The 27,247-nt window shown below is 50.1% G+C and overlaps 1 protein-coding gene across 3 annotated transcripts in view; it reads right to left on the bottom strand.

Moving 5' to 3' along the window:
* The window catches only part of Smpd3 (sphingomyelin phosphodiesterase 3), a 99,191-nt gene that overhangs the window by 7,206 nt on the left and 64,738 nt on the right, over positions 1–27,247 (bottom strand). The window contains exons 1-5 of one of the 3 annotated variants that reach the window (XM_045149752.1): positions 23,865–23,949; positions 21,735–21,799; positions 13,996–14,080; positions 5,618–7,131; positions 10–85 (exon numbers count right to left, since the gene is read on the bottom strand). In XM_045149752.1, the coding sequence (XP_045005687.1) occupies positions 10–85; positions 5,618–6,910 (1,369 nt within the window). In that variant the 5' untranslated portion in view covers positions 6,911–7,131; positions 13,996–14,080; positions 21,735–21,799; positions 23,865–23,949. Of the gene's footprint in view, positions 1–9; positions 86–5,617; positions 7,132–13,995; positions 14,081–21,734; positions 21,800–23,160; positions 23,257–23,864; positions 23,950–27,247 lie in introns of those variants that run through there. The other 2 variants (XM_045149759.1, XM_004661662.2) reach the window with 2 other exon arrangements.

Raw genomic sequence — 27,247 nt, 5'->3', positions numbered from 1 at the left:
GCGACCTACCTGGTGGGGCATGCAGGTGTGTGCAGGCGACATATCCGACAATTCTTTGGTCCTGAGGTGTGCTTCCCACCTGCACCTGGTGGGAGAGGAGGTGTCAGCGCTGCCACATACAGTCATCACTGCTCTAAGAGCAAAGGGACCCTGGCAACATCCACTGCCCTCTGGGTCAAGCTTTCACCTCCTATGTGCCAGGCTCCTGGCTAGACTTAGGCCCAGCTTAGAACAGGGCATGTCCTGCTTCTAGGGGCTTCTGGCTTGGTTCTGGGAGCAAATATGTAAAAAAAATTTCAGCCTATGGTATTGCACACCTGACAGCAATCTGTACAAAGCTAGATGGGAAGCCTTTAATCTCAGCACTCGGGAGGCAGAGGCAGGAGAATTGCCATGAGTTCAAGGCTACCCTGAGACTACACAGTGAATTCAGGTCAGCCTGGGTTAGAGCAAGACCATACTTGGAAAAAACAAAACAAACAAACAAACAACAACAAAGCCTAATTGGAGAAAATATACAAAATACAGCCACAGCCAAGTTTCTCCTCAGTCCTTGCCATCTCTGAACAACTGGAGTATCTACCTACATGACTTTTGTTGGTTTTTAGACAGTGTCTTGCTCTGTGGCTTTAGTTGGCCTGGAACTTGACATGTAAGTCAGATTGGCCTTGAACTTGTACAGATCCTCCTGAGTTGTATGATCACAGGCCTGTGCCACTCTGCCTAGCTTGGCCTTCGTTTCTTTGTAAACTCTACCAGCACTTTCCTCTGCTCCCTGAGCTCCACTCTCCAACTGACCTCCCTGTGGTGCCCCTCCCACCTGAAATGAGGCCATTGTTCTTTGGTGTTGGTCCAGCCTCCCTCTGCGGAGAGGGCCATGGATGTGGACCCTCTGGTGCCTCACTTCCACCGGCTGCTCCCCCAAGCCTCCTGCTGCTACCAGTCTGTGCTTGCCGGGCTTGAGCTGTGCAGTCTCTGATTCATCTGCTTTAAACGTCATGGTCTCCTGCAGCCCCTCAGTCTTAAATGAGAGCTGTGGCCTGTGTTCTCCTGGCTCTGGGCCACTGTCTCTTCAGACCATCCCTCGTTCCTTTACAGCAGCCTCTTTGCTCCTCTGTGCTTCCATCCCCCCTTGATGTGTCCCCTTCATTTCTGAAGGGAGAGTTGCAAAGGGTGAACCTACCCAACCAGGTGGCCCAGGAAGACCCAGGCTGGCTTCATCTCCTTTGTACATCACAAAGACAACTCATAGCAGCCCCTCTCCCAGGTTAACGCCAGTGCTGTGGCCCTGGAGGTGAGGATGGCCACAGAGACCCCACCACCACCTGAGGGCTCTGCTGACCACAGCCCAGCCCCTGAGGGTCTCCAGGGATTACTGTAGCCACCTGTCCCTGGAGGCCTTTCTTGGCAGCACATCCTCTGTTGTGAGTTGAGCCACACTCTGCAGACTTCCTTAATCCATTCCAGCTGGATTTCCTGTGATGCTAAGACCCCAGATCCCCAAACTTCCCCAGAAAGCTAGGCCACAGAGGCCAAGCCACTTGTTCTAGCCATCAGCTGAGGGTATAGCAGCCACCTCGTAAGTCACCTGGTCTTGAGCCGTGGCCAGCATGTGTCTCTCCTTTTGCTGCTAATGTTGAGTTTCTTCTCCTCCTTGTCTGGCATTTTCAGCAATCCCTTCTAGCTTCCCACAACTGCTCGCCTCTTTCCTAGCCTGAAAGCCTATCTTCTCTTCCCTAAGTGCCTGAAGGTTGGATGTCTGGCTGTTTGATACTGGGCTCTACAACTGGATTTGGGGCTATTTCAGCTTGTTTTGTTTAATTAATTTTTTTAAAATTATTTATTTATTTATTTGAGAGTGACAGACACAGAAAGACAGATAGAAGAAGAGAGAGAGAATGGGCGCGCCAGGGCTTCCAGCCTCTGCAAACGAACTCCAGACGCGTGAGCCCCCTTGTGCATCTGGCTAACGTGGGGTCTGGGGAACCGAGCCTTGAACCGGAGTCCTTAGGCTTCACAGGCAAGTGCTTAACCGCTAAGCCATCTCTCCAGTCCATTGTTTAATTAATTTTTGATGTAGGATCTCACTCTAGTCCAGACTAACCTGGAACTCACTCTAGTCCCAGGCTGGCCTTGAACTCACAGTGATCCTCATAACCCTGCCTTCAGTGTGCTGGGGTGAACGTTGTGTACTGCCAGCCCAATTGTTTTTTGTTGTTGTTGTTTGTTTTGTTTTTGAGAAGGGCTGGCTTCAAACTCATTTTGTAGTTGAGGATTACCTTGAACTCCTGATTCTTCTGCCTTCACCTCCTAAGTGCTGGGATCATAGGCATATGCCAACATACCTAGCTTGGGACGATGTGTAGACTCAAGTGCTGCTCATTTACTTCTTGTCCGTGTACTAGATCCAGAGCACAAGACCTTGTGAAACCATAAACCAGGGATGTGTCTCATTGTAAAAGCATGTTTCTAAAACCATGCTGCTCACAAGGGGCACATGATGGCGCTGTCACCCTCGTGTTCCTTAGGCAGTGTTTCTCCATGTCAGTCTCTAGCCATGAACATTCAGCTTAGCGCTTCCTCACGCAAAATGTGTGTCATTTCATAGATGCATATGCGGAGGCCCAGAGAAACTGTGTTATTGGCCACAGGTTATCATCACGAGATAGGCAAGGTGGGTTTAGGTGAGACCTCTTGGCCACCACACCAGTTCACTGCTTTCTGAGCTGCTGGTGTCTCTGCCAGGCTTCTCATGGGCCACCCACTTTAGTCTTCATATATGAGCCTCTCTGTCATTCAGCATTTAGTGTCACATGTCCTGTGCTGAGTCCAGTGGGTGCAGGAAGCCATCGCACTGGGCCCTGCTGCCAAGGGGAAGGGACCTGTCCTAGGGAAATCACCGCCACAGCAAGGCCATGGCTGGCTCTCGGGCACCCCCTCTCCCTCTTAACCGGCGTGTGATCTCGCCAGCATCCACTTTATTATTTGCTGGGACTTATTGATTCCTGGCTGGTGTCCTCAGGAGCTGCATAGTCTGTGTGTTTCTCTTGCAAAAACAAACAATCACACTGAGAGGTTGGGCCTTTTAGTCCTGGTGGGAAAAGACTGTCAATAACAAAGGTGCTCGGAATTAGCTGTGTGGTTCTGAAACCAAGGGGATTCCAGTCTTTCCTTTACACAGTCCCATTTCTGAAGTCCTGCTGCGGAAACCAGGAAGACAGGGCCTGGGCAAGGGAGGAAAGAGAGGAAGGGACCAGCGGCAATGCTCTTGTACTCTCCTGGACCCTCTCCAGCTGGGCCTGACTCTAAAGCCACATTGATTTCCCTCCTTCATGGTAGGAGGATGGTCATATTCTGGGTCAAAAAAGGTGCGCTGGGGGCTGCTGTGTGCCAACATAAAGCTTTGCTCTCAAGGGCAATATCCGATGAGACAAGCAGGCCACTACACAGTGGCACACAGGAATGAGCCCACAAAGCGAAGCACTGACTTCTGCTTGGCAGGGCCAAGATCAGCAGAATATGGAGCATGGAACCCTCAGGGTGGCCCAGCAGGGCTGAGCGTGGGCTGTGGGAGAGAAGACCTGGAGGTGGCAGGGGTGGTAAAGGGAGTCAGACCTAAGAAGAGAGACGGAAACCCTGTTGGAAGAGGTTGGACTGCTACATTCAGAGTAGGCAGATGCAGAGTAATGGAACCTGGGCAAAGACAGTGGCGTCAGGAACAGGGTGGAGCCAGGGTTGTTTGAGAGCGAAATGAAGAGTCTGGGTGGGCACAAAACATAGTAAAGGAGGTCCCTACTGGCTTCGGGATAGGGAACATGGGAGAGGGAAGCTGGGGCAGATGCTGAGCTTGGTTCAGGAATGGACAAGTGTGTCCAGGAGTCAGTCAGACACAGGTTGGGACTCTGGAGAGCAATCTGGGCTGGGACAAAGCTGGCAGTGATCAGCAAGGGCAGAATTAGAGACTCGGGAGTCACAGGCTGGCTATGGGAGGCCCTGGGAAGTAAAGTTGGCTATGTGAGCTTGCCTCAACTCTCAGCTGTGGGAAATGTGGCAGGTTGGTGCTGCCAGACCTGCCAAGGTATTGAAAGAAGTTGCAAACTGGGCTTCATGTGAAAGCTTGATGCATGCATATTGGCCAATTTTTAAAAATTTTTTGAATGGCATGGACCAACTTAAGCATATTTGAAGCCCAGGAGGTAGAGGGAGAGTGACAAATAAATAAATAATAAATCCAGGAAAGGAAAAGCTACCCCAAAGAGATAGTTGTTGACCTCAGGACTGTGGTCAGGGTACCAAATGGGAAGGGAGGTCAGGAGGGGACACACAGATTGACGTGCACAGCAGTGGACTGAGGATGGAGGAGCAGCTACAACAGGATGGGGAGAGAGGACATGCTCTCCCACCTTGAACTTATCAACTTATCCCCTTTGTCCCCAGATGTCATTCTGTCTAGAGACAAAAATATATCCACAGTACAGAACGCCAACGAAGTCTACGCAAGAATAAAAAGGCTGGAACTGTTTGTCAAAGGAGCTGATTCAACTGCTGTGTTTCTGGCTGTGAATGAAGAGCCAGGAGCTCTAACTCTGGCCGGGAAGAGCCACATGGAAGACACTAGATGTCCCAGGGTGGTGTGCGGAGGCCCTTGAGAGCTTCTCCTGGCTCCAGCAGGCTCACTGCCAGCAGGTGCTAGGGTCACACACCAGCATTTTCCTGGCTAGGCTGGGCTTGGCAGTGGCTTCAGGTAGGAAACTGAGAAGTGAGGGAAACCTGGCCTGGGCCTCTGTGCCTAGTCCTCTCTACTGAGCAGGTGCTTTGTCAGCTGAAGGGAAGAGAAGCCGCACCCATAGCAGCTGCTGCCTCCAGGGCCAGAAAGCCCTGTTCTTCATCCCCTGGCCAAAAGACTTCAAAAAACTCAGGAAGCACTCACAGTGGCTTTTCGATAAAGAACAAAAAGTCAACACTGAGCATCTCAGGCTCAGTGGAAGATAATGCGTAGTGACCAAATTGCCATGGTCTAAAAACTACTCCAATTGCATCCAAATTAGCACAAATAATTATGATTCACTTAATTAGTGACTATGGATGCAAAACCATGGGCTGATGGGCAGAGAGCCTGGCATGGCAGCTGCTGACTGCCTGGAGGGAGGCTGTCCTGCCTAATAAAGCTGGTGGCCTCGGTGTCTGGTGGTGGTCATTGGCCTGGGGACCTGCAAGTCCTTTCTGCTGGCCTATACCCTTGTTCTGCGCTGGCCTCTGCTATGTGTGAATGGAGAGGGACTGCCTTCTCTCATCCTGGCCACTGTTGTCACACACAGTACAAGAACAGAGGCCCTAAGTGCCCCCAGGCCCACACTGGGCACTCTTACCTTGTCCCTACTTTACAGATGGGGAAATTGACATAGGAACTAGCCCAGGTCACCCAGCCTGAGCCCTAAGCCTTGGCTCTTCCTTGTTCGTATGTCTGTCTATTTGTCCCTGGAAGACCCTCTGGTTCAGTTCCATGGGAAGGCCTATCTGCTTCCCACTTCAGCCTTCCAAGGAAATGAGGAGTCCCAGGTTGTGATCCACTTTCCCAAGTAGTTTGTGGCCCTCAGGTCATGCTGGGGAGTCCTACCTTGAGAAACAGAGCTCCCTTAGAGGCCAGGGCGTCGAAGCTGCACCCATTGGGGTAACAGTGATAGGCCACATCCATGACAGGGTAGCGGCTGGCAAACAAGAGGCCGCTGTTGAGACACTTGAAGTTACAGCAGCCATAGCAGCCATACACCCCGACGTCATACAGGACGTACTCGAAGTAGCCATGCAGCTGCTCTTTCAACTTGGCAGCTGCCCGCTTGTCAAACACCTCCTGCAGGCACAGGAAGTCCAGATTGGCCGGGAAGAAGGCCGAGACCTCATGGTCAAAGGCCTCATCAGGGTGCCGCCTCCTGCGAGCTGCTGCCTTCTTCACCACCGAGGTCTTGTACAGGAGCTTGCTGTTGGTGCCTGGCTCCCCACTGCTACTGCCGTCCGGCCCGGCTCGCGCCTTCACCAGGGACTCCCTGGAGGCTGAGGGGCTGCCCAGGCTCCCCGAATCCCCATCTCGCTGATTGTGGTTGGGTGTTTGGCCCCTTGGGGTCCCCCCGGCCCCATTCCTGGCTTGGTTCCCTGCAGCAGGGTCCTCGGCTTCAGGTGGCCGGCCCCCCTCATCACCACCAATTCTCACAATGCAAGCATCCTCAAGGTTGCCGTCGGCTGGGTCCCCAGAAGCAGGTCCATTGGCTGCCTCCTCGCTGGGGTGACGCACGCAATCGCCCTTGTATTCCACAGAAGCTGTCCTCTTAATGCTCCCGGGGACAGTCCTGGCCCCACTGTCATTGCCCTGTGGTGACACCAGGCTGCTGAAGCTGGCTGCACTGATGGAGGTGTTGGTGGGGGAATCTATGTAGATTTTGATCTGGGGCCGGGCAGCCCCATTACGGATTCTCTGCCCAATCTCTTTGGCCCGTGCTTGGGTGTTGGAAAGGTTGTTGCACCTGGCTATTGAGTCAGGGAGGAGGCAGACATTGGCAGTGGCAAAGCAGAAGCTTTTGCCAACCCCTGTGCCCTTCCATTCACGGAGTAAGGCTGTCCCACCGGCTGAGCTCTTGTCCTCCAGCCGGGAGTAGATGTAGGGCCGCCGGGCAGACTGCAGTGGGGACCAGAAGAGGAACCCGAGGAAAGCAAAGGGCAGTGCGGCCACAATCAGGGCCAGGTAGATGGGTGTAGATAGAATGGTGCAGAAGAGCTGGCGTTTCTCAATGGTGGTGGGCTTGAAGGAGGCCACCAGCTGGTCTGTAAGCCAGTAACATGGGAAGATGAGAGCCCAGGACACAGCGTGCAGGGCAGACAGACAGCTATTGGGAAAGGGAGTCGTGTACAAAACCATCGCAGCTTACTGGGCACTGTGGCCAGCCCTACTACATGTTGTCTGATGCAGCCACGGCACTTTTCTGGGCAGGGGTGGGAAAGTTGCGCTGGGAGAGCCTGGAGGATGGGTCAGTCACCTCCTGGCAAGATTGGAATCTGGGTGGTCAGTGGCAAGTGTCCTCCAGCCAGTCATGGTTCATCTCAGGGGGCAGAGCTAGGTCACTAAGGCCTGTTAAGAACCTATAGAAACAGAAAGAAAATGGCTTTTAGTGAGCTTTAGGGGAGTCAGGCAGGTACTCAGGCTCACAGGAAGTGTCTGGGGCCAGGAGAAGGCCCCAGCATACCTCATTTGCATGCTTTTGTTTTTCGGAGTCAATTGCTTGATGACATGACTCTTCCTAACTGACTTTCTTGATTCTGTAGCCCACTTTCTGGAAAAATGTTTTTTAGAGGGGCAGTTGTGTGGGTACAAAGTGAGCATGTTGGGATCCTAGAATGCACCTGGGCTGACACTGGCTGGAAGCAGCCTGAAGCCCTTTGGGAACCAGCAGTGTGTTTAAAATGGCCCAGGGTCAGGGGAGCTGCAAACATGGTCACTTGCCACTCAGTGCCAACTAGGTCAGGATAGAGAAAAGTGACCAGGGAGTCCGGGGATGAGGACAGGGAAGCTGGCTGGGGCTGAGGGCAGGGCAGCCTCACCCACATGCAGCTCACTCTGGCCATGGCCTTGCTTAACTGAGCAACAGATCAAGGTCTATGCTCCACCCTCACTGTGTCCTAGCAAAACCCCAGTCTGCCAGGATCCTGGAAGTTTCTAGAATGAGCAATCACCCAGCTACAGGGACTCTGACAGTCCTGGGACTTTAAAGAAAAGGTCCTTGTGGCTATGTGGGTCTGGGCCAAGGCTTTAGTAGCTCTCTTGCAGGGCTCTAAGATATAGCCCTAGGCAAGGCCTGCAGCCACCTGAATACATCCTCCCTGTGTCCTTGTCCCAGGCTGTATGTACTGAGCCACAGTGGGTCGCAGAGCAGGCCCGCAGAGGCTGCCAGGTGCATTTATTGTGCTGAGGCCCTACCAATAAAGACAAGCCTCTGTGTTTACCTGGCCTTCAGGGAGTCACACTGCTCATTCTTTGGGGAACTCCTGGAAAAATGATCTGCTATTTTGGTTACCAGATCAACTGGGGTATTCGGTTCAGCTCATTTTCACAGACCCTGCCCTGCCTCTGCCCTAGTACCTCAATGGATCTGGACCCAAGGGCCCATCATTATTTATTTATTTTTGTTTTTTTCAGGGCAGGGTCTCAATCTAGTGCAGGCTGCCCTGGAACTCACGCTGTAGCTCCAGGCTGACCTCAAACTCATGGCAATCCTCCTAGGTTCCCAAGTGCTGAGATTAAAAGACATGTACCACCATGCTCGACTCCCAAGAGGCCCATTATTTATACTGGCTGAATACGCTCTCCCCCATCCTGAAGCTCTGGTCACCCAAGCCAAGAACCTGAGAATTGTGTGGATGGATGCCACAGCGGGTGGCTGTAGGGACATCTCAGATCCACAGCCCTGCCCTGCTTCACTGCTCACAGGTCCTCACCCCGAGGCTTTTCATCCCTCCGCTTCTGGCCTGCCTCACCATAAGACAGATCAGAGAAGAGGATCCTTTACCTGGCCCTCACCCAGGTGAGTTAGGTACCTCCACTGAGGGCTTCTGTCCTTTTTAACAGTAGCCTGGTCTCTATAGTTCTGTATCACCAATGCTTTGGAATTTATCCACCTTCCCAGTAGACTATGAGTTTCTGGAATGAAAAAATTGCACAAGAGCCCCAGAGAGTAGTCCCTGGATGGCAGTGACAAGCGTTCCAAAGATGTATCCAATGCATGGAGGTCCACAGTGATGCTTCCGGCCCGAAAGGAGGCAGCCATTTCCCCCTAGTCTCATGGTGATACCATGGACAGGTCCAAGGGTCCTGCAGCCACCATCCCCAGGATTAAGGAGACCAGGGCTTCAAGACCAAAAAGAAGCTTAAGCTGATAGCTGTATCTGATTCTGACAAATGCAGAACACAGGGATGTTGCTCAAAGAGAATCACATTGAAGCCAACACTGGAAGGTCCCAGTTTGGAGCTCAGATATACCAACACAAACCATAGTCAAGTGAGGGCAACTCAGGGAAATCCACAGCTGATGTTGGTAGCCCAGTGCTCAGAGGGGCTGCGGGTGGCCAGGGTCTTCTTATGACTGCCACCTAGCTTGGGAGAGTCATCTGTTCATTCTTTAAACTTCCAGCTATTTACTACCCAGAGGACACCAGCCTGAAGCCTAAGCAGCAACACACTTGTTCTTGGACATGGAGGAGTAGGTCATTCATTAACTGGCTCACAGTCCTCAATATGGAACAGGCAAAATCTCTCCTGGCTGTGTGGAAAACTGAACATAGAACAACCTCTTTCTGATGGGCTCGCTGGGGTGAAGGCAGAACCTACAGGCCCTGTCTCTGCAGGAGGAAGAGAGGTGGGATGGGGTCTCCCAAACTATCTCAGATACCAGTGCTGTCTAAAGTCTCCAGGACCTAGGGGGAGAGCCAAGGCCAGACTCTCAGGGCCACCTGGATGTCACATCACAGTCTTAAGTAGGCCCATTCCCAGGTCTCTCATCCCTTCAACCTTATCCGAGCTCCTGCCCAACCCTGGTACTGTCCTCTTTTCCAGTCTCAGCTATAGCCCCAAAACCTCCGTGCAGTGCTAGAAGGATCTACCCAATCTCTGTTTATTGTCTCCCCCTCTCTTTCTTGCCCTCCCTACTGGTGATTGTCTTAAGGGTTGAAGTCCAGTCCTCCAGCTTCTGCCTGGGCCTTTTATGGTCCTGGTTTGGACCCCCTCCCCCCTCACGCCCTGGCTGTAGCAAGAAGTTTCAGCTGCCAGCTGTTGGCTAGCTGGCCCCTTTGCACCTGCCTGAAACTCCCTTCCTGTCTCCAGTCATCTCCACACCCTCAGGGCTAGCCTAGATGACTCCTCTTCAATGGGGTTCTTCCTTGACCCTGTACAAAACTAATTTGTGACCCCAGTCCTGCTCCCCACTGGGTGGTCACCTGGCTGGGAGCTGGGGCTACTTACTCCACAGGACTACCTCTCCACGAGCTCCATCAAGACCAGGCTTGTTTGTGGCTGAGCCCCCATTGTGGATTGTGGCCCCTGGGTGTGGGCAGAGAACTAACAAATGAAGAAACAGCCTAATGAAGGATAAGCAGATTATTGACCAAGTGTGAGGTGGGGCAGTCCTCTCAGAGCTCAGTACCCTGCATTAGGGGGTCAGGCTTGACCTACAAGCAGTGGCCTGGGCTGTGTGAGGTAAGCCTTGGCTATAACGACACCTTTGGAGGAAGGATCAGAAAGGTCTGTCCTGTTTGCATCATGCAGCCCTCAAAGCACCATGGGGCTGTGTTCACACAGTGGCCAAAGCTCTCCTGTGAGTCAGAGGTGGATGAGGCCTCACTTCAAAGGGTTCCTCAAACATTCTGTCATCCTGGGTGGCTCAGCGGAAAGGCTGGCCAATCCAGCTGGGATCAGCTATTGGCTGGGATAAGACTGGAGGGGATATGGGGGCGCAATCCATCTTCATCTGCCTCTTGTTCCCTTCACTCCTGCAGCGACTCTCGATATCCTTCTGAGGAAGTCTCCCTGCAGTGGTTGGGTGAGGCCAATCTTGACTTTCTGCCTCTCCTGGGCTGGGCATAAGCATTGCTTTGGTCCCAGTTCAGGAGGGGATACTAGCTGAGGTGGCTGGAAGCCCCAGAGGCTGGTGACAGCACTGCCATTCCAGTGATCCTCTAAGAGGTAGCGGCCGAGGGCCTCCAGGCCTTTTCTGCTGCCACCCCAGGCCCCCCACAGCCACCCTGAGTCGCCTGTCCAAATCTCTTCATGGCCTCTGTGGCTGGGATGCTCGGAGCAGGAGAAGATCTCTCGGGTGTTGCCACCTCCCTGCCCCGCATCCAGTCCCTGCTACACACAGACGCTACTGCGACAGTAGACACAGAAGGGACTGCCACCAATGCGCCTGCTTCCAAAGCTCTGTGGTTAATTATTTTGTCTAAGGGAAATGAAAGGAGGGTAAACAAACAGCACACATTAATTAGTCTGATCTACACATTCCCTGAGAAAGAGGAGTGCCGCAGTTAAACACGAGAGGCTGGCAACTTCCCGGAGAGCCCTCAAGACCCTCAGATGGACGGCTGTGACAGGATGTGGCTTTGCCAGACTTGGACAGCGCAAGCAGGTGCTCAGCCACACCCCACCTGTTTTCTCTCCCCCTTCCCACTGCTGTCTCAGGGGACCAAAGCCCCTGGATGTGCCCTGCTGCCCAGGCGGGCTTGGGAAAAGGACTGCCTTCTCCTCTTCCATGTCCTAAATGTGGCAGCTCTTTTTCCATTTGCATGTGATGCTTGCATGCATGTGCATGTCTGGGTATGCCAGTCTCTTGTAGCTGTAAACAAATGCCCATCCAGCTTTACATTGGTGGGTGAGGAGTTGAATCCCAGGTCATTAGGCTTTGCAAGCAAGCACTTTTTTTTTTTTTTTTTTTTTTTTGAGGCAAGCCCAACAGACTGGCCTTTTCTTTTTTTCTGAGGTAGGGGACTGGCCTTTTTTTTTTTTTTTTTTTTATGCGAGGAGGAGGGGCCTCCAGCCGCTGCACTTGAACTCCACATGCATATGCCCCCTTGTGAGCATGTACGACCTTGCATGCTTGTTACCACTGTGTGTCTAGCTTACGTGGAACCTGGAGAGTAGAACATGAGTCCTTAGGCTTTGCAGGCAAGCATCTTAACTGCTAAGCCATCTCTCCAGCCTCAAGCAAGCACTTTTGACCAATGAGCCATCTCCCTAGCCCCTATGATCTAGAAACTTTGCCAGCATGAAGCCCACCACAAACTCCCTGATGGGTGTCAACAAGCCCCTCCCCGATCATGTGTGCTGAGCTTCTGCATCACAACCTTTCAGACTAGATGATTCTTTCCTGGCCAGTAGTCACCCCTGGTAGGTCTCCTTTGCAAATCCTAGGTCTAGGGGCCAGGCGTGGTGGCACACACACTTAATCGCAGCACTAGGGAGGCAGAAGGAGTAGGAACGCCATGAGTTTGAGACCATCCTGAGACTACATAGTGAATTCCAGGTCAGTCTGAGCTAGAGTGAGACCCTACCTCAAAAAAAAAAAAAAAAAAAAATCCTAGGTCTAGGATTACCAGAAGACATATCCCTTCCCCCAATACTGTGGTTTCCAGGGATGAGCTGGTGTTCTGGACACTCAAGTCCTCAGGGATCTTTGCAGGCCCTACGAGCAGTCAGGGTGGGGAGCTACATAGTGTCCCATGCCTCTCTATCCTAGACATAGAGATTAACTTCACTCTGCACCTGGTGCTCAGCCTGAGCTCAGGAGTCAAGCTGGTGTGAGCGACATTTGGCACTAATCATGACATGGGGTGAACAGCGCCTTACCTCTAAGACTGCCATGAAGGCTAAAGGAAACCAGGCTGGTGGCCTGGCCAGCCCTGTTTCCTTCCTTTCCCCTTCTCCCTTTCTTCCCTGAGGCTACCCCGCATGATTTCTCTCCCTATCCCGTAGTCTCTGCACTGTTATAGGATGTGGCCTGAGCTCACCAATGGGACTTCAAGGGTCCTGACTAAACCAGAGTGTCTTGAGAATCCTCAGAAATACCACCTACTGTTTGGAGGGAGCCACAGCTATCACTAACTTGTTCCTCTTCCCTAGAGTAAGAACTGGGCTGGGCTGTAGAACCAGGATGTACAGAGGGGACAGAGAGCTTCATGGTTCACAGACTGACCCAGTTGGGAGGCGAACTTGACCTAGGGACATTTAAGAACCCCAAAACAACCCTGAGTCCATGTGGAAGAGGAAGAAGTGGACAAGTCCTGAGCAAGTCCCTGGAGATTGCAGCCCCAACCATTTCTGGGTCGTGTGAGGCACTGACAACCGCAGCTCCACAATGAGGTGAGGCCTCTCCTACCACTCAGCCTGTCAATCCTGAACACATCGGACTCTAGTCTGTGACCTGTGGGCACCGCAGCATGGGCAGGGGTCTGAGCTGAGCCAAAACCACTGGCATGAGGGCTCAGGTGGCTGATCTGCCCACATCCTCAAGAACAGTCCTGTCTTGGCAAGCAACAGGAAGCAAGGCTGATGACATCAGGTGGCGAATGACACAGGGACTGCCTGAGAGACGGACCTTGCCAGCATACTGGTACACAGAACCTGCCTGCATCATAACTCCAGAGCAGACTGTGGTGGATGCTAACTTTGAATTTGGATTTCCTCTGCAGTGGGAAAGTGAACAACCCGGATCGGCTCTGCTGGGCAAAGCAAGCCCCGACTTCTCTCTGAAAGCCTATGCCATCCATCTTGGAAGGATCGAGCTTTGGGAAGTTGAGTGTTGGGAGTTACCCATTTGGGGTCTGGGCTGGGACTTGTCCCTCCTTTACTACCCTGTCCTCTACCCTGCTGAGCCCTCTCCTACTACAGGCTAGGAGTCCAGGAGCAAAAGGTCCTCCTCCAAGTCCTCTTTGTGTCTAAACAGGAGCTGGACCAAGCCCCAGGTTTCTTCAGGAAAGGCCTGTGGATTGCTCCAATCCAATTACCTGGAATGTGCCTGCATGCGCCAGCGGCTGTGAGATCAGGCCGGCCCATTCTGCCTAGATGCTGCTGTGGAGGAGTTGGCATGGCAACATGAGCTCTGAGCTGCTGAAACTTGGAGTCAGCTCATCACTGGGAGGACAGAAAGACTGACGAGAGACAGATGCTTTTCTGCGTAGGGGAAGGTGTTGAGCAAACCCAGGCTAATTAATCATTGAGAGCTTTGTTCTAGACAGAATTAGGATGTGGGGTCCAACATGAATACATGGGCTATAGCAGTGACCCCCACAGATATAGGTGTGCCAGGTAAATGCCTCTTCAGCCTTCTTGACTCACAGCACTCCTCACTCCACCTACACCTCCTACCTGCTCCAGTCCATGCGAACAACCCAAGCCAGACCAAACAGTACCACAGACCCCCGACCCAGAGTGGAACCATTCTAAGCTCTCCCTGCGATTCTTACCAGTTGCTGTAGGAAAGGAGCCGGTATTTTTTTGAGATAAAAGGATTGCACCTGAGGCTTCTGGAACCTTCCTTGGGAGTGAATCCTATTCAAAGAAAAACAAACATTAGGGTTAGAAGGAAAAAGGCCACGTCCTTATGACATATTTGAGCTCTGATTTCCCTGTGTCTGAAGCCACACAAATTATAGACTTTCTAATTAAGGAGTCAGCAAATCTCCTCTTGGCTCTAGTCACTTTAAATTAGGTTTCTGTCTCTTGTCACAAAAGATATTTTGGCCTGGTCTACAGTAAAACTCTACCTCGAAAAACCAAAAAAAAAAAAAAAAATTGACTTATCTATGTAACCAGGTTATGCGATCTGTTTCCTGTATTACCCCACAGCTGCCCACTGGGCAGAGTCACTCCCCCAGAATCCTAAGGGGCTCTATGGGGCCCCTGTGCTTCATGGCACTCACTGGAGACAGAAGTGCAGACATACAGACATGGCAAGCACAAAAATCTTGTGGCAGGCATGCAGAGTCAGGAGTTCTGCAGGAGTGGATATTGGGCCAGTTGCTTGCAGGATGCTCTGAACTTTAGTTTCCTTATTTGTTAAATTTGGATGAAAGTACCCCAAGCTGGATATGGGCAGCACACATTCAAGACTTCATGCAGTCTGCCTCCTCTCTGCATTCCCGTGCACCACACTACTACCGTGAGCCTCTTGCTGCAAAGGCCCTCCAGGGGGCTGGGCTTTAGCACATGCTTAGCATCTGCAAAGCCCTGAGTTTGTTTCCCAGCACAGAACAAAAATGTCCTTTGATCGCCATGAGTTCAAGGCCACCCTGAGGCTACATAGTGAATTCCAGGTCAGCCTGAGCTAGAGTGAGACCCTACCTCAAAAACCAAAAAAAAAAAAAAAAAAAAAAAAGAAAAGAAATATAGTTGGAGTCTTCAAAGTTTCCTTGTGGGGCTGGTTGTCCTTACAAAGAGACACCTGCTCTCCTGGATAAAGGGCGATGATAATGTGGGAGGTGTCTAGACCTGGCTCCTGGCAGGACTCAGAGCTGTTTGTTGTGGGCTGTGGGTTCAAGTCATGTTCTCTGCAAAAACCAAGTACAGGGGCTAGAGAGACGGCTTAGTAGTTAAGGTGTTTGCCTAAAAAGCCTAAGAATCCTGGTTCGACTCTCCAGGACCCACATAAGCCAGATGCACAAGGTGGCACATGCATATGGAGTTTGTTTGCAGTGGTTGGAGGCCCTGGCATACCCATTCATTCTCTCTCTCTCAAATAAATAAATAAAATATATTTTTTAAAAAAACCAAGTACAGGCCAGAGGTCCATAAAATTTTCAAAAAGAAATTTTCCACCAGAGCTATTAACACATCCTGTGGTTTCTGAGTATAGGAGCGGGCAGCCAGCAGCTCTGAGTGGGTTCTTTCCACCAGCCAGCATGGGCATTTCCAGGGCAGAATTCAGAAAGTTCAAATGAAGCCAACCAGTGGATGTTTGAAAAGTAAATCCAAGCTAGATCAGTAGAGTAAGGGCTCTGGGTGCCTACCCAAGCAATCTGGCCATTCTCTTCTCTACTGCCTGCTACTCCAGATTCCTCCATTGGTGACCACCAAAATGTACTGTTAAAAAGAAGGCTGGCTGGGCATGCCTTTAATCCCAGCACTTGAGAGGCAGAGGTAGGATTTTCTGGTCTGAGGCTGGGTCTCACTCCGCACTGAGAGTTGAGGCCCTTTGCCCTGGTCCTTTCTGGAGACTTCTGACCCCAGATCACTGCTAAACATGGGAGCTTCCTCTGCACATGCCACTATGGAAGCCCTAGGCTCCAAGAAAACCAGCCAGAACCCCATTCCCTTGAGAAAGGGCTGGAGCAAGGTGTGTTTGCATGGGAAGTCCTCTAACCAGGCTATGTGCCCTGTCGCCTGCATCCAGTTTATAAAATGGGCAGGGATTTGAGAATTGCTGGAGCTTATTGCTAGGATGCTAAGACTTAGAGCTCTGCTTAAGACTGCAAGTCAGTCAATTGTGGACATCAACAATGCGGGGAAGGAGACTGGGTGGGGATCTGTGGTGCTCCAAGTTCCTGCTAAATACTACCACCAAGCTTCTTCTGGGCGGTGGATTCTAATTATTCTTGCCCCTCTGCTGGTGATGACCCTGTCTACATCTGCCTGATTTTTGCTGTTATTTTTATTTAAAAAATTTATTTTTAGCCAGGCATGGTGCCGCACGCCTTTAGTCCCAGCACTTGGGAGGCAGAGGTAGGAGAATCTCCGTGAGTTCGAGGCCACCCTGAGACACCATAGTGAATTCCAGGTCAGCCTGGGCTAGAGTGAGACCCTACCTCAAAAAACAAGACAAGGGCTGGAGAGATGGCTTAGCGGTTAAGCGCTTGCCTGTGAAGCCTAAGGACCCCGGTTCGAGGCTCGGTTCCCCAGGTCCCACGTTAGCCAGATGCACAAGGGGGCGCACGCGTCTGGAGTTCGTTTGCAGTGGCTGGAAGCCCTGGCGCGCCCATTCTCTCTCTCTCCCTCTATCTGTCTTTCTCTCTATGTCTGTCGCTTTCAAATAAATAAATAAAAAATGAACAAAAAAAAATTTAAAAAAAGGCATATACACTTAAAAGGATTTAAAAAAAAACAATTTTTTTAAAATTAATTTATGAAAGAAGAGGGGGATGGAAGGGGGAGAGAATGGGCATATCAGGGCCTCCAGCCACTGCAAACGAACTCCAGACACATGCACCACCTTGTGCATCTGGCTTACATATATAAGTCCTGGGGAACTGAATCTGGGTCCTTCAGCTTTGCAGGCAAGTACCTTAACCTCTAAGTCATCTCTCCAGCCCATATTTGTTTATTTATTTATTTTTATTTTAGCATATTTTATTCATTTATTTATTTGAGAGACAGAAAGAAGCAGAGAGGGAAAGAGGGAATGGGCATGCCAGGACCTCCAGCCACTGCAAACAAACTTCAGAATGTGCTCCCTTGTGCATCTGGTTTATGTGGGTCCCGGAGAATGGAACAGGGATCCTTTGGCTTTGCAGGCAAATGCCTAAACTGCTAAGCCATCTCTCCAGCCCATTTTTGTTTATTTTTTGAGATAGGGTCTTGCTGGTCTGGAATTTACTATGCTGTCTAGGCCAGCCTCCAACATCATCTATCACCTTGCTTCAGTCTGCCAAGTGCTGGGATTACAGGTGTGAGTCACCACACAGGCACTTAAATCCTGAACTTTTGAAAGATGATCCAGGAGGTCTCTAGGCCCTAGTTTTGCCAGCTAAGTAAGTCTACTTGGGTTGTTCTTGTAGACAGTGACACATCGTCTCTCAGCAGTGACTACTGAAAGAGATAAGATGCTATTCTAGGGTCAAGCCGAGGTAAATTTGTCTCGTTTGTTTGTTTGTTTTGAGGCAAGCCCAACAGACTGACCCCCACCCTTGTTTTTGAGAGAACAAGAGAGAAAGAGAGACAGAAATGGCATGCCAGGGCTTCCAGCCACTGTAATCAGATATATGTAAACTCAAGACGTATGTGCCACCTTGTGCACATATGTGACCTTGTGTGCTTGTGTCATTTTGTGTGTCTGGTTTATGTGGGATCTGGAGAGTCATACATGGGTCCTTAGGCTTCACAGGTAAGTGGCTTAACTGCTAAGCCACCTCTCCAGTCCAAATTTTATTTACATTCTCTCCAAGCCAAGGCCAGGACCCTTGCCTCCAGAGAGCTATGAACAGTAGGCACTGAGGAATTTTGAAGATTGTACTTCCTAGTCCAATTGTGAGACAGAGCACTTAATAGCAGTTGTGAGAAGTTCTGGAGCTTTCTCCTTTGTCAAATCAACTGACAGTATTTGAAATGCTGACTGCTCCATTAGCCAGATCCTCAACTAACTCACATGTCATTGGAAGAAGAAGAACAACAACAAAAAAAAAAAAACCAGCCAGGCGTGGTGGCGTACACCTTTAATCCCAGCTCTCGGGAGGCAGAGGTAGGAGGATGGCCATTAGTTCAAGGCCACCCTAATTCTACATAATGAATTCCAGATCAGCTTGGACTAGAGTGAGACCTTACCTCAAAAACCAAAACAACAACAACAACAAAACCTTTTTGTAGCTAAGGATGACCTTGAACTTCTGATCCTCCTGCCTCTTCCTCCTGAGTGCTGAGATTACAGGTGGTGAGTTTACTGTACATTTTATATACAGTTTATATAATTTATATAATCAGTTTTATATAAGCAGTTTATATAATGCCGGGGATCAGACCCAGACCCAGGGATTCATGCATGCTAAGTGAACACTCTACCAAATTTTTTTGCGGCAAGCCTAACAGACTAGTTCTTTTTTTTTTTTAATGAGAGAGAGAGAGAAAGAGATGGTGTGCCAGGGCCTCCAGCCACTGTATCAAACTCCAGATGCCTGTACCATGCACACATCACCCTGTGCATATGGCTTCCATGGGATCTGGGGAGTCGAACATGGGTCATTAGGCTTTGTAGACAAGTGCCTTAACCACTAAGCCATCTCTCCAGCCCTCTACCAAACTTTTGATTATAATCATATGGCATTAGCCTCTCTACCCTGGCTGGTGGAAGAAGGTTTCTGGTTTGCTGTATAATCAGCCCACTAGCTTGATGCCAAAATCCAGTCTTATTGAGTAACAGCCTTTGGTTTCCAGAACTATAGCCAGATCTATTTCTCTCTCATTCTCTCTCTCTCTTTTTGAGGCAGGGTCTCACTCTAGCCCAGGCTGACCTGGAACTCACTCTGTAGTCCCAGGCTGGCCTCAAACTCACAGTGATCCTCCTATCACTGCTTCCTACGTGCTGAGATTAAAGACGTGTGTCACCATGCTCAGCCAGATCTATCTTTTGACTACACTGTCTTCATCTCTGTTTTGATGGTGGTAATGATGTTCCTGTATCCTGACTCCAGGCCAGGTGGAAGGCTCAATTGCACCTCTTCCAAGTGGAAACTGACTGCTTTATACCTAGGTCCTCAGGGACCATGAGACATTGGGGCTGCTGAGCCTTAATCTTTTAATTGTCAGTGGAAACAGGTTACTCAGAGAGGCAGTTGCTTTGGTGACATGCCAGAAAGCAAATCCACAGATACAGAAAAGCAAATTGGAGTGAATGGAAAGCTCTGTGAAGAGTTGGTGTGAGGAGTTGGTCCAGGGGCCAAGCCAGGCCTACAGGAGATAGATAGGAAGTAGCGTCCAGTCCTCCCAGATGGACGCATGTTGAGTCAGGCGCAACGGTCTGTGCTCCATGCTTGGAAGTCACAACCAAGATGCTGGGTGTGGTCAGGTACTGCAGGGTCATGCTATCAGACAGGGAGCAGAGTTAGGTCAGGGCAGTTAAACAGGGAGGTAGGTTGCCACAGTCAGATACGACTGCTCCTCACCTGAGACATTCTGATGGCAATCTGTGTACTCTAGAGGGTTACAGGGTGGTAGGTGTTGGGTGGAGCAAGCAGTGAGCAAGGGAGAGGTGAGTGGAGTAGAGGGACAGATAGGGAGCTGAGAGTGAACATGAGGGGGATGGAGCTACTCAGGAAGTCCTACCCGCCAGGGCCACACCCTCAGACCACAGTGATCACCTGCCTGCAGGTGAGCAGGAGGTACAGGGAGGAACACTTGTATACTGTGAGCCTGAGAGGAAGTCCCATGTAGTTTCTCCTAGCTGGTTTGTTTAGCTCAAAGACACGTGGTCAAGACAGTACCCCCCACCCTGTAGCTCAGGCCAGCCTACACAATCCTTCCCATTCACAACATGCTGGGAGTGTCTGCGGCCTGCTCTCTGGCTGGCTGAGTGACTGGATAGCAATCCAGTTATATAGGCTTTGCCCCCATACTCAGAGAGAAGCTGAGAACCATGCCTTACTGGCCTTCCTGGTAAGTTTTGGGAAGAAAATCTCCAAGAAGAGCTCAGCACTAATACAAACACAGTCCAGGCAATCTCAACCAGATCAGCTTTAAGTAATAGGCCCAGGAAGTGTGGTGGTACACACCTTCCAACACTAGGGAGGTGGAGGCAGGAGGGTTGCTGGACAGCATTGGCTACATAGTAGTGAGAGCTTTTTTCAAATGCATAAATAACAACAAAATAGGTCTAGGTGCCAGATGTGGTGGTGCACATCTTTAAACCCAGTAAGAGGATTACAGTAGTTTGAGGCCAACCTGGAACTCAAGAGCGAGTTCCAGGTTAGCCTGGGCTACAGTGAAAGCCTGCCTCCAAACAATAAACAAAAAAGAAATAGGTCCAGGGGTTAGGTATGTGACACACTGGTAAAGTGCTTAGCATGCTCAAGGTCTTAGGTTCAATCCTTAGCAAACTGGAAGGAGGAAAGGCAGGGTGGGAAGAAAGGAAAGAGGAAGGGAGGAAGGAAGGGAGGGAGAGGTGTGTGGATGTGTGATGTGTGGGCACACTAGTGTCTCTTGCTGCTGCAGCTTTTTAAGTGAATGTCTGAGGAATTGAACCTGGGCTGGCAGGCTTTGCAAGCCTAGTGCCTTTAACCACTGAGCCATCTATCTCCCCACACCCTTTTAATTCTTTCTCTGGGATGAATCCAAGAAAATTAGTAAATGTTAAAACTTTTGATAAATATTGCCAAACTGTTTTCCACCAATGTTGTGCCAGTTTACCAACTGTTTGAGAATGTTTATTTCACAATATCCTTACCAACTCTGAGTTTTGGAGTCAAATTTTGTTTTTGGGTCATTTGGTGGTCAGTGACATCGGGTTACATTTTCCAGGATACTTAACTTGTATCTCTTCCCTCAGTGCTTTCCCTGTGTTTTTTTTTTTTTAAATACTTTATTGTTATTTATTTAACAGAGAAAGAGGGAGAGAGGGAGAGAGAGAGAATGGGTGCACCAGGGCCTCCAGCCACAGCAAATGAACTCCAAATGCATGTGTCACCTTGTGCATCTGGCTAACGTGGGTCCTGGGGAATTGAACCTGGGTTCTTTGGCTTTGCAAGCAAATGTCTTAACCGCTAAGCCATCCCTCCAGCCCTCCCTGTGTGCTTTTTAAGTTCACATTTTCTCCAGATAGGGAAGTGTAGCCACATCTCCTTTGTGCAGCACTATACAGGAGGGCATAAACTGCTTACTCCAGAGGTGTCAAACTTTTAAAAATTATTTATTTATTTGTGTGTGCACATGTGTGTGTGAGGGCACACCAGGTTTCTTGCCACTGCAAATGAACAGTAGGTAGCATTGTCATTTTGGTGCATCTAGCTTTACATGGATACTGGGGAGTCAAATCTGGGCCATCAGACTTTGCAAGCAAGCACCTTTAACTGCTGAGCCATCTCCCCAGCTCATTTTAAACTTTTTTTTTTTTTTTTTTTGAGGTAGGGTCTCACTTTAGTCCAGGCTGACCTGGAATTCATTCTATAGTCTCAGGCTGGCCTTGAACTCACGGCAATCCTCCTACCTCTGCCTCCTAAGTGCTGGGATTAAGGGCATGTGCCACCATCCCCGGTTTTTCATTTTAAACGTTTTAGTGGAGTAGCAGAACCCTTTCTTGAACATTCTCACTCTGCACCTTATCTAAAAATACTAGCAAGTAGCCCATGTCCAGGCATGGTTGCAGGCTGTGGCAGAATAATCACTGTGAGTCAGTCTGGGCTACATATGGAGACCCTTCCCAAAAAGGGGGGGGGGGAGAAAGCAACAAAAACAAAATAAGTAGCTATGAAAGGAGGCCTCCCATGGTTCCAGAAGCCTGTCTTACCTGAGGGGCTGCTTGGAATTTGTTTCCCTTCCCTCTGGAAAAGGGGATGTCAAAGCAGTCAGGACCTGAAAGAAGATGAGCAATTCACAGAGGGGCCAGGAACAATCTCTGGGAAGTCAACCACCAGCACAGAACAGGTGAGCCCGGTACAAAGACCGAAGAGCCTCATCAGCGCTGGAGGCGTTGCCACACCCTCGCCGTCGCCAGGCGGTGGGTGTGAGTCCCCACTATCGGGGCTGACCAAGTGCAGCCCAAGTGGAAGAGGGCGGGGCTTACGGGAACGAGAGCGGGAGGAGGGTTGACAGGTGGAAAGGGCTGCGGTGAGAAGAACGTTCCCTGCACGCGGAGGGCTGGACCCAGGCCCGTCTGCCCAGTGCAGGTTGAGCCCTGGGGCGGGCTGGGTTTGATCTGGTGGGTGACGCCAGAGCAGTCAGAGCGCTCCCCAGGAGCTCGGTGTAAAGCAGACGGAGGACCGTGGCTGCTCCGACGAGACTGGGCTCGGGGAAGAACCAGAGGGTTTGCAGCACATAAGAAAGAGGGAGGCTATTAAAGTCGGCGGAAGGAGTGCTCGACGGGGACATTTCGCGAACCCACTGGTGGCTTCCAAGGTGACAGAACAGCACTTGCACTCCTTCCTACAGGATCCCAACACTCTTGCTGCCCCAGCCCAGGGATCCTGGTCCAGAGCCCTAGAGACATTGCTCTCTCCCTGCTGTGGGCCCTGCCCCTGGCCCTCTGGCCCCGCCCCGTCACCGACCACGCCCCGGCTTCCCGGGCTGTCCAGGATCTTTAGCTCTCGCCTTCCTGTCCCGCCCAGCACTGAAGGGCCTCACAATCCTGTTCTGGGCTTTCTGACCTTGGTCTCCATCTATCTCTCAAACTCAGCGCCGTCGCCCCAACCAGCGCAGCCGGTGAGGCTTTCCTTGGGCTTCTCACTTTGTCAAAATAGTTTCACTGCCCTACCCAGAGTCCTCCTATCCACTCATCTCCACCTTAGGGTCCCTCCGACTCATACCTCGTCCTCTATGCATCTGAAATCTGAGTCCTAGTCCTAGTCCATTCTGGGTCCCCTGGCCAGACATTGCAGAAGCACCCACTGGCAAGAGTGCCACCTCTCCCAGCAACCATCCGTTGGCTCCCTTCTGGTGAGGAGCCAATTAGAGAAGTCGTGGGCTCCAGGGAGACCTGGTTTTAGTTCAAGTAGGCTGTCTAGCAGCTGAGGTCCAGGGCAAGTCATTGAGCCTCTGAGCCTCCAGCACCCCTTCCTCTGGAACAGTGGGGACAATGAAGGATCTTGGAGGACCTTGGCCAGAGTGGCAAGAAGGAAACTGGGGCACCACCACTACTCAGTGTTCCCCAGGGAGTTCTAATTTCTATGTGGCACTCTGGCTTTTTTCCTAAGAGGTAAGTACCTGGCACCCCTTACCTGGGAAGTCCAGCTTGTTGGGAATTCAGAGTATGGCTTGCTGACCTGGCTTCCAAGCGAGAACCTGATCCCTGTCCTGGGATGTCGTGCCTCCTTACCTATGGTAGGTCTACCACAGGCTAGCAAGCTTCTGGAATGGACATAAAGGAGGCCTTTATGTCCCTCCTCAGCCATCCTGGCCTGTGTGACTTCCACTGCCCCCTCTCCAAATGGGGAGGACATCACCCTGTCTCTCAGTAAAAGTTAAGCAGTTTTTGGCCTCTGATAATTCCCAAACGTCCCCCTAACAGCTGCATAGCTCCCTCACCCCTTGCCAAACTCTTCTGAAAATCCTCTATATGTTTCTTCAGAATAAAATTTAAATGACAGGAACTGACTATTTAGGGAGGGGTTCCTGACGGGAAATGGAATCTTGGCAACCTTGATATTAGAGGCCCTTTTCTTTTTCAAAAAAAAAGAAAAAAAACATGTCAGATCATTGATATTCTGAGCTAAACCTGGTTTTGAAATATGCTCTCCACAGTCCATTCACAAATGACAGCCTTTCTCCCTCTTTGAAAATAAGATCACATCAAGTCAGGTATTAGAAGTGGGAAAAATCTAGTCAGAGCCTCCCTCTGCAGTTACACGTCTCAATATACTCCCAGGTGAGTATAATCAGCTCCCAACCACAACCCAGCTCAGCAGCATCGTTCAAAACGCACCGGTTGGAAACGGCGAAACAGAAGGACCTTTCATCCCAGGCTGAGATCCTTCTCAGGCTGCACTGCTCTCCTGGCTCCAGAAGCTGGCTGTGCCTGGCCGCAGTCAGGACCTCTGGCTTAAATAGGCAGTGAGAGAGGGGCAGGGCAGGCCTGGGGGCGGGGATGGAAAGTGGGCCATTTACCTAGCACAGCAAACCAGTGTTCACAGACTCATCAGTGGTCTAGGCACGCGCCTGCCTGCCTGCCTGCCTGCCTGTCCACAAGCCCCTAGACCGCAGACCAGCACCTAAAATGACCCCAATGGATGTGTGGCTGCAAGACCAGGTCCTGGATTCTCCACGTGTGGTCAGATTCCTAGATGCCTGTGCCTCTCCTGGATAACAGAACCAGCTGTGGAGTGGAATGGGCCTGCTCCCCAGAACAACTAGGAGCTTCGTCAAGTATCTCCAAGCTTCAGTTTCAACTTTCTTGAAATGAGGATAACACTGACTTAATAGCTACAGAAACAGTGCATGCAAAGAGGCTGGCACCTCAGGAGGCTGGTTTATTTAGCCACATGGTGAAAGTGGAGCCAGCAACCTTCAATGAGACTCAAGGCCAATGTTGCACAGGCCTCCATCTGAGCATCAGTCAGATTCCATATAGATCTGAGTCCACCCAGCCTCATGCTTCAGTGCAATCTGGGTGTGAGGATGGGGAGCAGCTACTGGCCTCAGCCCAGGGCCCACAACACTAAAGCACAGGGAGGGGCAGGCACACTCAGATATCCTCTGTGCATTTGGCTGAGGACTGAGTGCGTGCGGAGTGTGCAGAATGCTCCAAGGCAGTTGCTGGACAGGAGCTGCCCCTTCAAACCTCACAGGTCTCCAAGGAACACTGTGAGGAGCTGAGTGTCTTACTTGGTCGACTTCCAATGAATGGGGGAGTGGCCCTATTTCAGCAAAGACTAGAAAAGCAATCGTTCACTTGTCATTTTCATGCTTGTAAGATTTTCTACCCTTGAAGTGGAAGTAAATTTGTTAATAAATTATTGGAGTCACATACAAGATCTTGTCCTTAAGGAAAGTATTTATTTTGAGTTTGGTTTTAAAATTGTTAACTCGGCCAGTCATGGTGGTGCATGCCTTTAATCCCAGCACTCAGGAGGCAGAGGTAGGAGGACTGGCGGTGAGTTCAAAGCCAGTGTGAGAATGCATAGTGAGTTCCAGGTCAGCCTAGGCTGGAGTGAGACCCTACCTGAAAATCAAAAAACAGACAAACAAACAAACAAAAGAATCCCAATAAAGTTAATTTCTTTGCCTGCCAGCAAATCAGAGGACGTGGGTTTCACTGGAATCAGAAGGGAAGTCAACTTTGTCATACAGTCTTATGAAGGTGAAGGTGAAGCTATGATATATGTGAGCTCATCTACTCATCATTAATTGCCTTGTGTATTTGGGTCTGTCACCTTTTCTGGTATTTGAACTACAAAGGCAGGAGATGCACAAGGAAGGAGCATATGATTCAGACACCAGCCTGAGTTCAAATCCTATTATGACCAGCGCTTCTCTGAAGCTACCTTGGGTTTCTCCCACTTTATCAGATTGTTGGGAAAATGAGAAGATATAATATTGAGGAAAACTCTTAGCAGGTGTCTAGTTATCTATTGCCTATTTTGGAAAGGTAATTCTACAAGGAATATGGGATGGGAAGGAGGGCAAAGCAAAGAAGGCCAGTGCAGGAGCTGAAGGAGAGAGATGGCAGAACCAATACAGGTATAATAAGAGAGAGAGAGAGAGAGAGAGAGAGGGGTTCATGTGTGGAAGTCCTAACTCTCCGTGTGACTATTTTTGGAGATAAGGAAGCTAAATGAGATTATATGGCTTGGTCCCTAATCAGATAAAATTAGAGTCCCTTAAAGAAAAAAGACACTCCAGAACATTCACACCCAGGAAAGGGCATGTGTGAAAGCTCATGGAGAAGGCAGCTGTCTATAAGCCAGGAAGAAAGACCTCATCAGGGGCTGGAGAGATGGCTGAGTGGCTGAGGGTGCTTGCTTGCAAAGCCTGAAAGCCCAGGCTCAAATTCCCAGAACCTACATAAAGCCAGATGCACGGGGTGGCACATGCATCTGGAGTTTGTTTGCAGTGGCAGGAGGCCCTGGCAAGCCTATTCTTAGTCTCAGTCTTTCTCCTCACAAATAAATAAATCAATTTAAAAAAATTTTTGTTTATTATTCATTTATTTGAGAGTGACAGACAGAGAAAGAGGGAGAGAGAGAGAGAGAAAATGGGCGCGCCAGGGCTTCTTGCCACTGCAAACGAACTCCAGATGCGTGCTCCCCCTTGTGCATCTGGCTAATGTGGGTCCTGGGGAATCGAGCCTCGAACCAGGGTCCTTAGGCTTCACAGGCAAGTGCTTAACCACTAAGCCATCTCCCTAGCCCAAATAAATCAATTTTTAAAGAAATAGTTTTTGTTGTTGTTTTTCGAGGTAGGGTTTCACTCTAGCCCAGGCTGACCTGGAATTCACTAGGTAGACTCAGTGTGGTGTTGAACTCACAGTGATCCTCCTACCTCTGCCTCCCAAGGGCTGGGATTAAAGGCATGTGCCACCATGCCCGGCTAAAGAAATATTTTTATTTATTCATCGAGACAGGGAGAAAGAGAGAAAAAGAGTATGCAAATGTCAGGGCCTCCTGCTATTGCAAATGAGCTCCATATGCACACATCGCTCTGGCAGAATCAAACCTGGGCTGTCAGGGTTTGTAAGAATGTTTCTTTAACCACTAAGCCATCTCTCCAGCCCAAATAAATTTTGTTTTTATTTTTTTGAGCCAAGGGTCTTGCTCTAGCCCAGACTGACCTGAAATTCACTATGTAGTCTCAGGTTGGCCTTGAACTCACAGTGATCCTTCTATCCCTGCCTCCCTAGTGCTGGGATTCAAGACATGTGCCACCATGCCAGGCTAAAATATTTTTTAAAAAGCTCTCATCAGAGCTGGAGAGATGACTTAGTGGTTAAGGCGCTTGCTTGAGAAGCCTAAGGACCCAGGTTTGATTCCCTAGAATACATGTTAGCCAGGTGTATGTCTTGAAATTTTTGCAAGTGGCTAGAGGCCCTGGCATGCCTATTCTCTCCCTCCCGCTTTCCTAAATAAGTGAATTAAAATATTATTTATTGTTTTAAAATATTTATTTATTTATTTGCAAGCAGAGAGAGAGAGATAGAGAGAATAGACATGCCAGGGTCTCTAGCCACTTCAAAGAACTCCAGATGCATGTGCTCTCTTGTACATCTGGCTTACGTGGGTACTGGGGAATTGAACCTGGGTCCTTTGGCTTTGCAGGCAAGTGCCTTAACCACTAAGCTATCCCTCCAATCCTATTTATTGGTTTTTTTTT

This window comes from Jaculus jaculus, chromosome 1 (genome assembly GCF_020740685.1).
Source record: "Jaculus jaculus isolate mJacJac1 chromosome 1, mJacJac1.mat.Y.cur, whole genome shotgun sequence".
NCBI classification, from domain to species: domain Eukaryota; kingdom Metazoa; phylum Chordata; class Mammalia; order Rodentia; family Dipodidae; genus Jaculus; species Jaculus jaculus.
This window is presented reverse-complemented; position numbering and strand designations above follow the sequence as displayed.